The sequence below is a fragment of the Monodon monoceros genome, unplaced genomic scaffold (genome assembly GCF_005190385.1).
Source record: "Monodon monoceros isolate NGI ecotype Baffin Bay Population unplaced genomic scaffold, NGI_Narwhal_1 Super_Scaffold_5, whole genome shotgun sequence".
Taxonomy (NCBI): domain Eukaryota; kingdom Metazoa; phylum Chordata; class Mammalia; order Artiodactyla; family Monodontidae; genus Monodon; species Monodon monoceros.
Window position 1 is genome coordinate 62,159,427 of NW_021703782.1, and position 16,936 is coordinate 62,176,362.

General features: G+C 41.1%; 1 protein-coding gene across 7 annotated transcripts in view; it reads right to left on the bottom strand.

Annotated features, from left to right (window-relative positions):
* KANK1 (KN motif and ankyrin repeat domains 1) overlaps window positions 1-16,936 on the bottom strand; it is a 185,764-nt gene that overhangs the window by 44,766 nt on the left and 124,062 nt on the right. For 4 of the 7 annotated variants that reach the window (XM_029202444.1, XM_029202440.1, XM_029202443.1 and 1 more), the window contains one exon: window positions 14,721-14,840. The exons of 1 other annotated variant lie outside the window; for it this stretch is intronic. In XM_029202444.1, coding sequence (XP_029058277.1) covers window positions 14,721-14,757 — 37 coding nt within the window. In that variant the 5' untranslated portion in view covers window positions 14,758-14,840. Of the gene's footprint in view, window positions 1-7,437; window positions 7,473-8,874; window positions 9,114-14,720; window positions 14,841-16,936 lie in introns of those variants that run through there. 2 more of the 7 variants (XM_029202445.1, XM_029202449.1) reach the window with 2 other exon arrangements.

Consider the following 16,936-nt stretch of genomic DNA (forward strand, 5'->3'; position numbering starts at 1 on the left):
TACAAGAACCCCTGGATTTGCAGAGTCTAACTGGTCCACCTTAGTGCTGGCACACACCCTACCTCACTCCACTCACATTCTCGTGGCTGAGTGCTTTAAAAGTGACTATCTTTGAAACAGACATTTTCCTGCGTGAAGCTACAAAGATCAAACTTTTTAAGATGACGTGGAATTCATCTGGGCTTGTTTTACGCCAAATAAACTGATTCAAAGAGAAATAACAAACTAATAAAGAACAAAGCTTCAAGTGCCAGATACTTTGAAATATAGGATCCAAAAACTTCCAAGTTATTTTACCCAACGACACCACATTAGATAAGAGATTTGAGTTAGATCAATTTTTTCCTTGTTTTTGGACTTAAGAAAAACTTTTTTGAGATATTTATGTACCATAAAATTCACCCATTTTAAGTGTACATTTTGATGAGTTTTAGTTAATGTATATCGTTGTGCATCCATCCCCACAATCCAGTTTTAGAAAACATCCATCATTCAAAAAACTTCCTTAGGCTTGTTTTTTTTGTTTGTTTTGTTTTGTTTTCTTTGCGGTACGCGGGCCTCTCACTGTTGTGGCCTCTCCCGTGCGGAGAACAGGCTCCGGATGCGCAGGCTCAGGGGCCATGGCTCACGGGCCCAGCCGCTCCGCAGCATGTGGGATCTTCCCGGACCGGGGCACAAACCCGTGTCCCCTGCATCGGCAGGCGGACTCTCAACCACTGCGCCACCAGGGAAGCCTCTTAGGCTTGTTTCATCATTTGCTTTTAAGAGAGAAATTTTCTCCTCTGTACTTCTGAGAATATTCTGGTATTATTTAGTCACATTATTATATTCCAAACTAAGTATCAATATCAAAAGACTCGTTTTTAAGAATTAAACTGAGGAAAGCATCTGAATGTAGTGTTCCTTAATCCTGGAAAAAAATTCTGCTAAATTTTTATTTTATAAATATGAATATAGTTGTTCTACAAAAAGGTTGAAGGTCGTTATTTTGTCTGTGTGCTTCTATGAAGGCAAGGTCTAACAGAAAAAGTCACTGTATGCAAGTAAATGTCTAGTCCTTTATCAAGGATGACAAAAGTTGGGATGGGAGAAGAATTAAAAATAGGAGCTTCTTCTGACTGGAGAGTGTCAGTCACAACGGTTCCCACTGTCGGGAGAAAGACACACCTCTCTGCCTCTACTCTTCTTTAATTTATGTACAGAAGAAGCCACCAAATGAGATCTGGGAGGATGAAGATGTGTTCAAGACCTTTCCTCAGGTAGGTGGGGAGTAGCCAGGAAAGGTGACTCCTTGTGAGAGGGGAAATGGGCTGTAGGCAAAGGCTTCTGTGACACCAGGCTGGCAGACAGTGCCCCAACGGTCCTTCTTCCCTGAACGGTGGCTGCAGGACTTTGAGATGGCAACCAAGCATATCAGTAGCCACAGTTCTGCTGACTCATCCCCCCATCCCCACCCCTCTTGTGGTGGGGACAGGGGCATCAGCATCTTTAGAAGCTTCCCAGATGAGTCTCTGCCACAGCCAGGGATGAGAACCTCGACTCTAAACCAAGCAAACTCTGCAACTCTTAAGTGTGCTCTTCATCTTGGCTTCAAGGAAGCTGAGAGCCAAACTGGGGGCAGCCCCTTAAGCAATTCAAGTAACCAAGTAAGGTTCAGATCACAAGTTCAACTACCTTCAGAGTCCAGGTTAATGATGGAAAGGAAGGGGTTCAGAGGGATTTGGGGGCGACCAGAAGGCACCTGTCCTCTCCAGATGACTGTGACCCTGTGAAAGTACACATCCAGTGATCCAGATCTTTTGACTTTTCAAGATAAGCTGCAGAAATTGGTATATTTTTTAGAAATTGGTATTTTTATATGAAATTATCTAATATAAAAAATCTTGGCAATTAATTCAAATTAAAACAAAACCTTGGGTTGGTCAAACTGAACACGCTCCCAGGTCTCGGTATGACACCAAGCAAGGACTTCATGGTATCCATTTGGGATGTAATTTCATTCCTGTTTCCATCCCTTTCCTTTTCCTATTTTCCAGGTGGCCAACTTTTTTTTCTTCTCATTTAAAATTGCTAGAGTCCTTGTTGAAACAAATTGAAGACAAAGACAACAACCAAAACAACAGCCTAGGATCCCTACCATGACCATTTCTCTAGCAGGTAATCTTGATAGCAAAAACCCTACCTGTAAGTCTTCATCCTGAAAAGAGACAGGTTGAAAGCAAGATGCTCTGCTGTCATGCTCATGAAGGACCTGCGTTGAGACTTCCCCTCAACCCTTAAAGAATTCAAATACCTTATCACGCTACGTCACCCATCCTCTCCTCTCAGATGGGATATGACACCAAAACCTGGGTGTCTAAGGGAACTGCAGTGATGGAGAAAGGTGGACACAGTTCCCTTCCTCACCACCAGGGCTCCTTCTCTACCCACCTCCCTCACAGCCCAAGGAGGCTGACAGGACTTGAAGGGGATTAGAAGGACAGGACAGGTCCAGCAAGGGCTTACAGTTCTTTCCCATCCTGTTAGGTGTGGACAGCATTGGGTGCTGGAAGAGCACTCCTCTTTACCTGCCTGGATTAGAAGGATCTGCGCCTAAAACTGAACATCAGGGAGATTTTCCAAGGAGAGGCCACAACCAACACCAAAAGGGTGTGCCCCAGCGGAGGTGTGAGGTTCCAGCTGGGAAACTGAAATCAGGAAGAGGATGCTATGGACGATGGGCCTATCTTAAAAGGCCAGAAAAGAATCCTCTGTCTTTGTTAAACCTTACTCAACAAAGTGCATTTCCCCAAACACATTTAAGGTTTAACACTGGAGTCACACTGAATTTCTATGGGTTGGGTTTTTTTCATGGTCTGGGTTGCCTCATGATTATTACTTTCATTAAGTTTAAACTAAAGACTTTCTCACAATATATTTTCATCTGAGATTTGAAATCAACATTTAAAAAAGCCAAATGACAAAATGAACTGGGGCATGAAACTAAAGGATTTAAAACTTTAAATGAGATTACCACAGAGACTATAAAGGCTGTAAATGATGAAGCAGTAAGGACAGTTTATTTCCTTCCATCTAAAAGGGGTGATAGATCTGTAGAGACCTTCCCCAAAAAACTGTGGGTGAGAAGGAAGGTAGACCAATGGCCATACTCCCGCCTTAGAGGTCACCAGCTCAGGTTCTCATCCACAGGTTCAACCCGTCCACCAAACCAGACTAGATAATAAGCAAGAGGAACTGATTGGAGCTCCCCCACCTCTCTCTGCTTGGATTGTTAACAAGCTGGGAAAGGAGCAAAGAGGCCATGGGAGCTAGAAAGAGCTTTCCAAATGGCCTCCAATAATACTCCTCTCTGGATAACTACATTGTACCTGGTCTCCTCTCCCTGGAACTCAAGGCATTTAACAGACAACACCATTTTAAGCCTACCTTAGAGCACGTGATAGAGAGAAAGTATACACTACAACTTCCACTTAGATGTGAGGTATGAGGAGGAAGAATCCAAGTATGTGTGACAGAGTGAAAGCCACCTGTTCATGCAGCGGAAATATCCAGGTGAACAGGCTGGGAGAAAATTGCCAAGAGTATGACAATTTAAGATTGGCAACTGGTAGGGCTCAATTCAACCCCAGAGATTCCTAAGCAGGCACTGTGCCTGCGTCTTGCTCTGTATTAGATGCCCAGAGTTAAGGCAGCACCAAGGAGGTGGGCTGCAAACATTTGTTGGTTGAACACTGAGCCTGTTGGCTATGCTGGGTACTACACAAGCCACAATGGGCATACCAAGATGAAGACGACATGAATCCTGCCTCTTAAGACCTCAGAGATTACAGATTAATGAGACACACAACTACAACTCTTACATAAAAGCAAGTGATGGCAACTATTTAACAGAATACAAAGCTCTTCAGGAATAAACAAGAGGAATGGGCGAATTCCCACTGGGAGTATCTGAGAACACGTGTTGGAAGAGGTAAGAGAGGAAGCAGGACTTGAAGCATAAGAAGGGCTCATATAAACAGATACAGGAAAGACATCCAAGTAAAGAGAACAGCGCTTTGCGCAAAGCCTACAGGGCAGGTAGGAGAGGGGGAGCAGCAGCTGGGGTGGTGGAGAAGCCCCTGCTTCTTTCACACCTCTTTGGACAGAGCAGGTCTCTTACCACCTGGAGCCGTGGAGAACTGGGAAGGCCAACTGTGATTTTTGCAGGCATTATGACTGAAGAAACAGAAATAGACTATGATTTCTGTCAAAATAAGGCCCAAAACAAAGGCTCAGAATAAAGAGCAGAAAACAGAGATTAAAGTTCATGAAAGCTAAAATGTTTGGAGAGACAGAGAAAATAACAAAAGTATAGAAAGCTCAATGACCCTTAATCTTGCCAGCCATCCTTAACAAAACAAAATCACAAAGTAGTGAGAATAAGGCAAAGACAGACCCACTTTCACAGAACCTCAGGGTTGGTCCTTCCACAAAGAAGGGAAACAGGTGCCCTCTGCCTAGTAAATTTCTGTGCAGTCTTTTAAAAGTGAGCTACTGAATGAATGAACTCACTGAACTGAATTATTTCCACTGAGTTTTGTATCATTCTTTCTGGTAGTCCAAAAACTATACCCTCACTTAAATTTACCACTATTTGGAAAGCCTACTTTTTCTGTCCAGAGGACAGAAAACGGAGGGATAACGTCCCAGAGGAAAAGCCCCCAGCTCTAAGCCCTCTTTACCTTTCCGGAAGCTTTTCTGTCTTGGATTTCTTCATTTAAAATCAGTATCCTGAGGTGGTATAAGTTCCAGCACTGTCTTCCAGTTCTCAAATAATTCCCGAGCACCCCCTTTGGAGAATCCACGGCTCCTCGTGTGTGTGTGTGTGTGTGTGTGTGTGTGTGTGTGTGTGTGTGATGAATGAGCGTTTAGAAGGCATTGCTCAGGGCCCGCTGAGATTCCTTACAGGACAGGCTGACAGGTAACCAACCACAGAGCTTATGGTGTGACGTGACCTTTTCCCCTCACATTGCCAAACAGCTGTCCCTGAGGCAGATTTGAAAACTATGTAAAGTGTGGTGCTAATGGAAAAATCTGGCGGCAAAGGGCTTCAGTATTTTGCAATTTTTCCCTGTAAGCTGCATTGCTGGAATGGTTTGACACGCAAACCATTCCCTCCTCCCCGACTGGCTTATGGACTTCCAGGTCTCCACCCTGCTGTGCTATAGAAGTCAGTATACCATCGGGCTGACTCACCACGTGAAGAGGTGGAATACTGGCTAGGGGACATGCTGCATGAAGCCAGCAGGTACTTCTACCTCCTCTGCCAGGTCATGGGAAGATAAATCAGGCTTTGTCCTCACAGTTGGAGGGAACATGCCAAATGGGCTGCCTCAAAAAACACTGCCATGGGGTGGCCCTGATTTGAATAAAAAATCCCAGTCAATCAATCTGAAATGCTAGGGAAAAGGAAATACACCAGCCGTCACTTACTGGGTACGCTGTCTTACATGAGGGGAATACTGAGAGCAGAGGAAGAGTGAACTTTTTTCTGTTTTAGTTATAGAAGAATGTAAGAACTGATGCACATGACGAACGATTTAAAGAGATTAAGCAGTTGGGCTTATGAGTTATTAGAAATGTCACCTCTCTCTCCCTCTGTTATATTTCTAATCTTGGCATATTCTCCCCCTTTATTTCAGGAGACATTTTTTTATTTGTGGCTGTGTTGGGTCTTCGTTGCTGCTCACGGGCTTTCTCTAGTTGCGGTGAGCAGGGGCTACTCTTCGTTGCGGTGCACGGGCTTCTTATTGCGGTGGCTTCTCTTGTTGCGGAGCACGGGCTCTAGACGCGTGGGCTTCAGTAGTTGTGGCTCGCGGGCTCACTAGTTGTGGTGCGCAGGCTCAGTAGTTGTGGCTCGCAGGCTCGAGAGTGCAGGCTCAGTAGTTGTGGCGCACGGGCTTAGTTGCTCTGAGGCATGCGGGATCTTCCCGGATCAGGGCTCGAACCCGTCCCCTGCATTGGCAGGCGGATTGTTAACCATTGCGCCACAACAGAAGTCCCCTTTCAGGAGACTCTGAAATGTGCCTGCTGTACAGAAACACTCGAAATGCCTTTGCCTAATAGATAGTTGATGCAAGAAAAAGGCACTCAGAAAGTGGACAGGGAAGGGAAAATTTGGCAGGACAAGCTGAATCAATGTTTGCAAAGCTGATGGAATTTATCAACTAAACCAGATACTGTGAGATCAAATTCAGAAAATCCCATGACTATCACTTGATTCTATCCAACAGAGATCATGTCCAAAATACAAAAGATCCTTTGGAGAGAGAACTGTTCCAATTAATAAAATCACAGAAAAAGGAGCTAAAATAAATTTAGTACTTGTGACTATTAATAGCAAATTGCTTCCATAAACTATTATTCTAGCACCAGCTCCTTTAAATAAAGGTTTATATGATGAAATGTAGCCATGTCCACAACCTCTGATCCAGCTGGTAGAAATGTCACGAACCACTCAAATCTGGCTTGTCACAAACAAGACAAAGTAAGAGTACAAAGATTTAAATTTCAGGATAAGAACAAAAATCCCATGAATCCAATAATTTTTTTCTCTTGGTCCAGTTCTCCCTCATGTCTGTAGTTCTGCTTTTCATTCTGTTGGTTAGAAAAGCCTTCTGAATATTATAGAATATTATTCAATCTGAATTTTCAGCCATGGCTTGCTCCAAGAACTACTAGGATTAGAAATCTGGTCACTATTTTTAAAAATCCTCAATATAGCTACATACTTATTTTTAAGCTGTGAGATCACTTGTCCATACAGAGCTGCCAGCTGAGATCACTAATGCTGTATATGTAAGTGGCTGCATATTTTAAACACTTCTCTTGTTTTCAGGCTTCCTAATGAACTGCAACCCGAAAGCAGAGCCAGGTTTTATCCTCTAAAACATGAACATACTTTTCGTAAAGCATATGGGAATAGAGTACACTCCAAAAATATCTAATACGGCAGCCAAGGGAGGAAAGATAGAATCATGATTTTTTTTTGACTTAGAACTTCTACGACTGTATGAATGAATCTTACCAAGTCTGATTTCCTGGTTGGGTCTTATTTGAGGTGTTTTATTAAAGAGGTCTACTCAATGCCATTTTAAAATATGCTGCCAGAAAAGAGCAAGAATTCATTATCTCTGTGAATTTGAGAACTATGCTAACTATTTTTCATGCCAGATCAAAGAGCCTTTTATAGAAAAGGTCCCCAAAGCAGAAACTGTGAGCTTTAGTCACTGATTTTCCTCCAAACCCATTCAAACCTTTCTCAGAAATTGCACAAAGGAGATGAACAGGAATTATCCGGGACACAGGAAGAAGGAAGCTAATGGGCTCAACCAGCCCACCCAAAGTTCTTCCAGAAAGAGGGGAAGTGTATAATCAGAAACAAATGTCAATACTCACGATGGGAAGTCTGCGGGTGAGCAGGGCACAAAATATTCAAGTCCTTGTAGGAAGGGCTGTTGTAATCCTTTGCCTCACTATGCAGTCTCCTAATGACAGCAACAGCTCAAGTTCTTAACATAGCCAATCTCCCTGTTGGGCTTTTATTTTGTGTTTTTTCTTGGCACCCACGGTATATCAGGGCAGCAATCGACAACTGAAGGGTACTTTGCCCAGCACTCAGGACTAGCAAGAGCCTGGATTCTATCCTTCTTACACCCAAGTCAGCTGGTACTTGCTGGGAGATAAGTCATCCTTCCTCGGCTTAGCTGGAGAGCTAATTGCCTGTCTGAAATCTGATGCTTAACCCATTATGACTCGCTCATGGTTTGAAGCAAAAATCTTATAATGCGAAGCTGGCTACAGCTTAAAACCAAAGCCTTGAAAGTTTATAAAACAGGCAAGCCCTGACAAGGGAGGGACTCTTCAGAGCCTCTTGAGGGCGGGACAAATTCTGGGGTTCTGATTAACTAGACAAGCACGATTCTAAAACCCAGGGTCCCTGTTTGTAGGTGGTCTTGGCATTTTAACAGTAATGAAATTCAAATGCAAATACTTCTTACTTAAAAAAATAACTATCTTACCAAACACCATCACTATAAGAAAATAAATTATTTCATTTATAAACTTCAGTGTGAAATTAGCCTTCAAATAACTAACAACGAAGTTTCATTTGAAGTTGAAATGCATAATCTAATTAAATCCAATTAGTAAACACATCAAATAACAGGATGAAACTGCACGATATACTAAATATACAAATATTACATATATATATATATATATATATATATATATATATATATATATATATGGTATTAGAATACGTTTGTTAATTTGGCTCTATGAAACACGTCACACGAAGAAAAAAAATAACCCCTGTCAGGAAGGACATGTTATTTGTAATCATTCTACTTTTGGTTTTTTTGTAGTTTTCTTAAATACATACTTTCCCCTTGATCTGTTTCCCCTTGATTGGATCTTCATAGACACTATACTTCTGATTTTTAATGTCAACAGAATGCCTCAAACAAAGGAAAATTACTTTCCATATTCAACTTCTGGCTTAGCCATGGTGGCAAGTCGTGTTTTGCCATCTGAAAATAAGGAAGGGAGATTGAACAGGAGAAATCAAAATCCTGGCTAGCTCTTACGTATGTTTTTATGTTAGGCAACTCTGTGTTACCCTCTCAGCTCTTCTGATAACCACTGAACACACCGCTTAGGGGAAAATGCAAAGTACAAATAGGAACACTCATTTAATCCTCTTGCAGATTGTATCAGGAGACCCTGGAAGGTCAAGAAGGGTACCCATGAATTAAAGCAGCCCCAGTTTCTAATCAGCTTACTCTCTGTCTTTGGAGTAATACAAACACAGAGGTCAGGTCTAAGACTCACCACCATGAACACACCACCTCTGCCATGCTCTGTGACATTCTTTACAGATGGTCTCAGAAAACACCAGGTCGGCTCTAGCCAAACCAGTCAGTGCAAATTGGTCTTGTCTTGTACTTGACAAACAGCACGCAATCCCTGCTGTCAGGTTCACCGCAGTGGGCTCAGAGTTCTGTTTGAGAAATCCTCCTGCCCAGAAAAAATATTTACACAACGGAGAGTGGGCTGCACTGCACTGCAGCCTTCTGCCTGCTCGGCCACGAGTCTTTGGCTCTCTCTGATTGGCCAGGTCTTATCAGTGGCCTTTGTACCTCATTTAAGATCAGCATGGAGAAAAAACCTGGAGCCAAATAACTGACCAGGGTAACAAGATTTTATGAAAGTTATTATATTAATTTAAAATGACAACCGGGGCTTCCCTGGTGGCGCAGTGGTTGAGAGTCCGCCTGCCGATGTAGGGGACACGGGTTCGTGCCCCGGTCTGGGAAGATCCCACATGCCGCGGAGCGGCTGGGCCCGTGAGCCATGGCCGCTGAGCCTGCGCGTCCGGAGCCTGTGCTCCGCAATGGGAGAGGCCACAACAGTGAGAGGCCCGTGTACCGCAAAAAAAAAAAAAAAAAAGACAACCAAATGTTTAATGTAGTTCAATAAGTATATTAAGTGAGTAAGTATGCATCTGTCTGGAAAAATTCACATGTATTTGGGCTGTGAAAGAGAACAGCAACAGAGGGAAAAACTGTAATAAACTAGCAAAGGCAAGTATTCACAGAAATAAAAATGGTGATGGCAAGCATAAAAAGTCACTCCCTAATGCTCATCTATCCATTTCATTTAACTGTCAAAGGACAGTAATTCAATTCTTTCCCCAGCATCACAGCATCCGACAGAGCCTGGCACAATGGCACCTGAGCCGGTGTTTATTAGATCAGGAACTTAGAGATAGCAAAACAAGAAGGATGGTGATTTCTCCTGACATCTGACCAGCACTTTACATTGTGTTTTTACGGTTATTGTTTTATTTTTTATTCACAACAATCCTGTGAAGAAGGTAGGACAGGTATTATTATCTTCATCTGACAAATAAGCCACTTGTTATTTGGCTTCTAAAGAGATTCTAGGCTCTAATTAAAGTTTCACAACATTAATTAGTGTTTACAGAGGTATCGATCAGTACACTCAGTTTACAACATGATGCAAAAACTTGGGGAAAAGCACACTGTCCCTATCTCTAAATTCTTCAGAAATACAGCAATTTACCTAACCAATGACCCCCATTTACTTACTACTTGGCTATATAAAAAGAGAACAGTCAGCCATAAGCAATTTATGATGTTCATAAGTCATTACATTAACAAATGACATTAGGGTATTCTTAATAATACCATAATAAAATGTTTTAAATTAATGAAAACAAAACTGGACCAGTCAAGAGAAGTAGGATAAAGGATCTGGTGAAAAAGACATAAAACTATGACAAACAATTGATAATGAGGGGGTTGCCAGTAAGAAGGAAGATGCAATCTGGAAGGGGTTCACAGGTAAGGTTGCCAGGTTTAGCAAATAAAAATACAGGACACCCAGTTAGATCTGAATTTCAGATAAACAAAGAATACTTTTATAGTATAAGAATGACCTCTATTTTATCTGGATACTCTGTCCACAAGGAGACTTCAACTTCCACTAGAATGTAAGATTCCTGCAAGCAGGGATTTTTGCCTGTTTTGTTCACTGTTCTATTCCCAGGGCCCAGAACGATGTTTGGCACGTTGTAGGTGCTCAGTAATATTTGCCATGTACTAGTTAAGTTTATTTCTTAAGCTGTGATGGTATGTACATGGGTGCTTGTTATATAAACTTTACGTATTTTGTATGTCTGAAATGTACAGTAATAAATTTACAAATTACAGCATTAACTAACTGCTGTTATAAGGGGGAGGCGGTGGGGGGAGGGATGGATTGGGAGGTTGGGGTCAGCGGATGTAAGCTATTACATATAGAATGGATAAACAACAAGGTCCTACAGTATAGCACAGAGAACTATATTCAATATCTTGTGATAGGGACTTCCCTGGTGGCTCAGTGGGTAAGACTCCACGCTCCCAATGCAGGGGGCCCGGGTTCAACCCCTGGTCGGGAAACTAGATCCTGCATGCATGTTGCAACTAAGAGTCCACATGCAGCAATTAAGAGTCTGCATGCTGCAACTAAGGAGTCCGCACGCCGCAACTAAAGATCCCGCATGCCTCAACGAAGATCCTGCATGCTGCAACTAAGACCCGGCACAGCCAAAATAAATAAATAAATATTTAAAAAAAAAAATCCTGTGATAAACCATAATGGAAAAGAATATGAAAAAAGAATGTATATATAACTGAATCACTTTGCTATACAGCAGAAATTAACACAACACTGTAAATCAACTATATTTCAAAAAAAAAAAAATCAGTACCTTTTACCCAATCTAGCTGAAGGACTCAATGGGGAAGTCAGAGTATAAAAAGGACTTGGAATGGTCCCCTACCCAGTTTAAACTCTAAACAGGGACGTGAACATGGGATGATCAGTCTTCAGGTGTGTTTTGCAGCCAAGGGCACAGTTTAAGTAGGTGGTACTTTTCTCATCTGTCTTCTTTTGCATCTGCTTTATTCCTAAGACCGTGGAAAGTGTTTCTTTTGCCAGTGCTCTGACTGCACTGTCACACAGGATTTCTCCTCATATTCTACGGAGCCCAAAGCAGTGATTTTTCAGGGGTAGGGGTAGGGAGGGAGACCCCTTTCGGGCATAACACATCTAGGGGAAGTACAGTTTAAAAAAGCATATTTAATATTATACTTTATTTTTGGAAAATGAAAGAAAACCATATAATTTACTCCACATTTAAAACTTCCACTAAACTATCCAAATAATGTAACTTTTTCTCATGGGAAAGATCAGTAACCAGCCTTCATTAGCTTCCATAAAGCTCTCTTTATCCCATCTTAATCTGGGTTTGTAAATGTTCTTATGTTAATTACATTTCAAAAAGTATATTTATAACTCACAAACACTTTTGCATTGTTTGAGTTTGGCTTTTTTTTTTTTAACAATGGGCAGGTATTTCTTTTGTAATACAAAGTGAGAAAAGAAAATGTAAAATAAAGATTTTTATAACTATAATCTCCACTATGTGAAATGCATAAAATTTAAAGAAGGAAATAATGCCATTTGCAGCAACATGGATGGACCTAGAGATGGTCATACTGAGTGAAGTCAGACAGAGAAAGACAAATATCATATGATATCGCTTATGTGTGGAATCTAAAAATAATGGTACAAATGAACTTATTTACGAAACACAAAGAGTCATGGATGTAAAAAAAACAAACTTATGGTTACCAGGGGGAAGCGGGGGAGGGATAAACTGGCAGATTGGGATTGACATATACACACTGCTATATATTGATATAAAATAGGTAACTAATAAGGACCTATTGTAGAGCACAGGGAACTCTACTCGAACTCTGTAATGACCTATATGGGAAAAGAATCTAAAAGAAGAGTTGATATATGTGTATGTATAACTGATTCACTTTGCTGTACACCTGAAACTAACACCACACTGTAAATCAACTATGCTCCAATAAAAATTTTAAAAATAAATAAATTAAATTAAGAAAAAAAATTTAAAGGCCATATGGAAAATGAGCAAAAAATTTATTTTAGGGTGGTGGTGTTGCCAGTAATTCTTGCTTTATTTATTTGGAAAACACTAAACTTGTATATTATAAAATTTTCTCTAATGAGTTTCATATATATGTATGTGTATGTATATGTATACATAATGTATACATGTATATGTACCTGTGTATGTACATACACACATATATTTATACACATACATGCATATATAAAATTAAAGTAATTGTGTATGACTAAGCCTCTAATCAGATTTGCTTACAGGCTTACAGAGGTCATGGTGATTAGAATAAACAAAAACCTTCCCTTGCCTTGTCCAGGCACCTTTGTGCAATAACAATTCATACCCTGACACCCCAGAAGTCACAAATCAGAGAGCTTTTCTTCACTTTCAGACTCAGTCCCCAGACCTGTTAGGCAGGACACCAGGTGAGGAAGAAAGGTTATAACTTTATCATCAGACTTCAGGAACAAAGGAAAAGGGATACTCCAGGACAAGTCAAGTTGGAAAGGGAATTAGGGTCACTTGGGGTAAGTATCTAAACTCTTGAATATATTGATTCTGCCAGAGATACCAGAGCGTTCCAAGGCACCAACAACTTCGAGCCCCCTTTCTCTGAGTGTGTGAGAAGAACTGAGGGCAGCAGAGGGAAGGGAGATCATAGTACCACGGGGGTTGAAACCCACCCACAACTCTCAAGAAATTTCACAATGTTTCAATCTCTTCCCTTATCAAATATTCGACTAGAGAAACAAGTAATAATCCTGACTTTCCTTTCTTCACTTAGGTAAGTTACTGAGCTTTTCTGTGCTATCATATAGGGATGACAGTGGTGGTGGTGATGATAACAGCATACTCTCCTAGGATTACTATGACTATTAAGTATGATAATGCAGGCAAAACATCTTGGGCACCATGGTAACACTAAGTGTTCATTAAATGTTAGGTATTGTCATTCATATTTTATTAATGACAGCAGTCCTGAGCAGAATCTATAATAGTCCTGAGAAGCTGAGCAGTAGAAAGGATAGGAAAAAGAATGAACAGAGTAAGATCAGTTGTTCCATAATAAACAACTGAGTTTATTTGGGTTTGGTTTGGGGCAAGTTAGAGCATCTTTCCAGAGGGGATACTTGCAGCTGGGATTGCTGAAACAGAAAGCCACACACGGGCTGGGTGGGCCCAATTCAGAGGTCTCCTCCTTCTGCTGTTGTTTTACAACTTACACGGCACTTGTGTGCACATTTCTGGTGCTCTCATTGGTTCTAACCCTGCAGGTGGATATACTTACTGATGTCTTACACATGGAGAAACAGTCCTGCCCCATAATTCATGGTTAATGCAGGAGATGGGTCTCCCGATTCCAATCCCACATTCTCTCCATTACCCAGTGCTCAGAGCCAGCAGAGCGAAGACCTTGGACTCAAGCGCTCCACAAGAATTCCCACATACACTGTTACTGCTCTCACACGTTCTGCTATTTGGCAGATAGCTCAAAAGAGGAATGAACACTTAAGAGTACCATTTTGGACAGGTTGTCATCCCCTGTCATATACTGTCTCTTAGGAGGCTTTTCTCAGCATTTGTTCTATAAATTTCTCCAAAATCTTATATAAGCAATACTGGAATAGATACGCAAACTCTATAGGTCTCTAACATAACCAAAGCAATAATCAGAATACAAGTCTTTATGATTCATAATACATTTGGTTTGCTGCACATTCCCCTCTGGGAAAGTTACTTTAAACAAACAAAAGTTGCTTGGGAGTGGATACTAGGAATTGGTTCTAAGCATTCAAACTCATTTCCTCTTTCATCGTTCAATCCCTCATAAAGAAGCGCAAGAGGAGTGGACATTATTCTTGCATCAGCATTCAGTATTTTACATTTATCTTTCAACACTCCGATAGAATTGACTTAGGTAATAATTTACCTAGCTGATTTTTGTACATAAAGACTCTAAAGATAAAAGCAAATTCTCTAAGAGATTAAAACAAAACAACAACAAAAAACTTCAATGGACAGAAACTGTTTGAAATCCTAGTTATCTAGGCAACTTATTATTTACCCATTATTAAAAAAGAAATAAATTAGTTTGAGCAAAGACACACACTAATACACACACACACACACACACACACACACACACACACACTCCAGAACATGGAGTTACCTGAGGCACAGCCGTTAACCTTTGTGGTGTGAGCCATGCTGGCTTGAATCCAAAGACAGATACAGAAAGGAGTGAGGAATCATGCAAATTTTATGCATCAAGTTCCCAAGTGCACTCAACCTGAAACAATAAAGAGAGCCCCATCAAAATGGGTCATTTAAAAATATGCACAACACTATATCTTAGACTTCTGTTTACAAAGATGACTGCTAATGGAGAGAGCAAATTGGAAGTGGGGAGAGACAGCCTGTGGAACAAGGAGGTGACTGCCCCAGACCCGGCCACTGGGTGTTGAGAGTGACACACCCACAGATGCACCCGTGGACAGGTGCTGAAAGCAGGTCTCTAGACACAGTACTCTTATGGGAGATAAAATATGTTCTCCAGAAACGTGACTTTTTAAGGAAGGTGGCCTTCAGATACAAATATGTATCACTCTGTATCATTTCACAAACTATTTTTCATTTTGACACTTATCCTCCTTTCCAAATGTTGGTTCAATAGTTTCATTTTCTCAATTGAACCAAAGCAGCTGTTGCACCAAATCCTCATTTTTTTAAAAGGTTAAACTTCATGTGAATTCTTCCTTGATAGCTCAAGTTTTTCACTGACCTAGTCTTTTTAAAACATAAATCTGACCCAGGCAGTCCCTGTCTTAAAAAAAAACAAACTTCAAAATCTCCCATTTTCCTGTTGGATAAACTTCAAATGACACAGCACGACATGTGGTTTTGAAACATTTAGGGTTTGTTAGGCAACATATTTCTTGTTTTATATCAATTCTCTGCTTAAAAGTTAACTGAGATTACAAGACATATTCCAATCACAAAATTTAAAACAAAACACAAAAAAAAACCCCCACTGCTCCAATCTTTGCTTCTTCAAAATGCCTTTTGAGAAATGTTGGCAAGGGCTTCCCTTGTGGCACAGTGGTTAAGAATCCGCCTGCCAATGCAGGGGACACGGGTTCGAGCCCTGGTCCGGGAAGATCCCACGTGCCGTGGAGCAATTAAGCCCGTGCACCACAACTACTGAGCCTGCGCTCTCTAGAGCCCGCAAGCTGCAACTACTGAAGCCCGTGCGCCTAAAGCCCGTGCTTCGCAACAAGAGAAGCCACCGCAATGAGAAGCCGGGGCGCACCACAATGAAGAGCAGCCCCCGCTCACCGCAACTAGAGAAAGCTCGCGCGAAGCCACGAAGACCCAACACAGCCAAAAATAAATATTAATTAATTTTAAAAAATGTTGGCAAGGAAAGCAAACAACGGTACAGACAGAAATATTCCATTTCCACTGTGTCCAAATTCTCACTGTAAACCAACAAAATCCGAAGAAATTGAGCTTAACGAATTCCAAGCTGAGAAATAAAGTGTCAATTTAGAAACCCACATGAGCTTCTCAAAACAGAATGCTAAAATAAATAACATATCCATTTATCCTGGATTCTAATGCAGCCATTGATGTCATTTAAGAGCTTTTAATGATTAAAAAAAACTATTCTGTCACAACCTATTTTGTTAAAAATACATATGTACATATTTACACATCTATTTAAAATAATTAGAAGTAAATACGCCAAAATGTTCATTGTGGTTGCCCTTCAGTGATGCAATTATGGATGATTTTAGCTCCTTCATTACTTTTGTAATAACAATTATTTAAAAAAGAAACATTAGATACTTCCTGTCAACTTGGTTTTATCTGCTTTAAAATGCACTGAAGAAAGAAAAAAGTATTTTAAAACACTATGCAAAAGAAAACTATCAGGCCACAGTCATGGAGATCATAAGAGATTAGAAATATAAACAAATAGGAAGGAAGAGGAACCAGCTGATTGCTTTGATCACACAGGGTGAGAGTTTCTTGCTGCTGAGCTAGGGAAATTTTCTTCACTGTTTGAATGGGTTTGCACTATGGTTCAAGGCTGACTACTGAAAGCAGCTCAGTGCAAACTCTAAAGGACCGGTTTCTACAGGCTGCTTCTGACAGCTGTGCTCCTTGCATGGCTTTTCCAACTACGGTGACTACTGCTGAGCTTACCCACAGAGACCTGATTCTCAGCCTCCCACTGAAGGCCTCCCAGCTCCCTGCTGGTCCCCAGTTTCTGTCTGGCAGCCCACCAGGAGGGCAGGGTGACTCTAATCTCTCTATGTGGCAATCACCTGACATTCTGTTGGAAACAGGCACTGGTTCAGGTCCATGGCATTGAACTTGGAG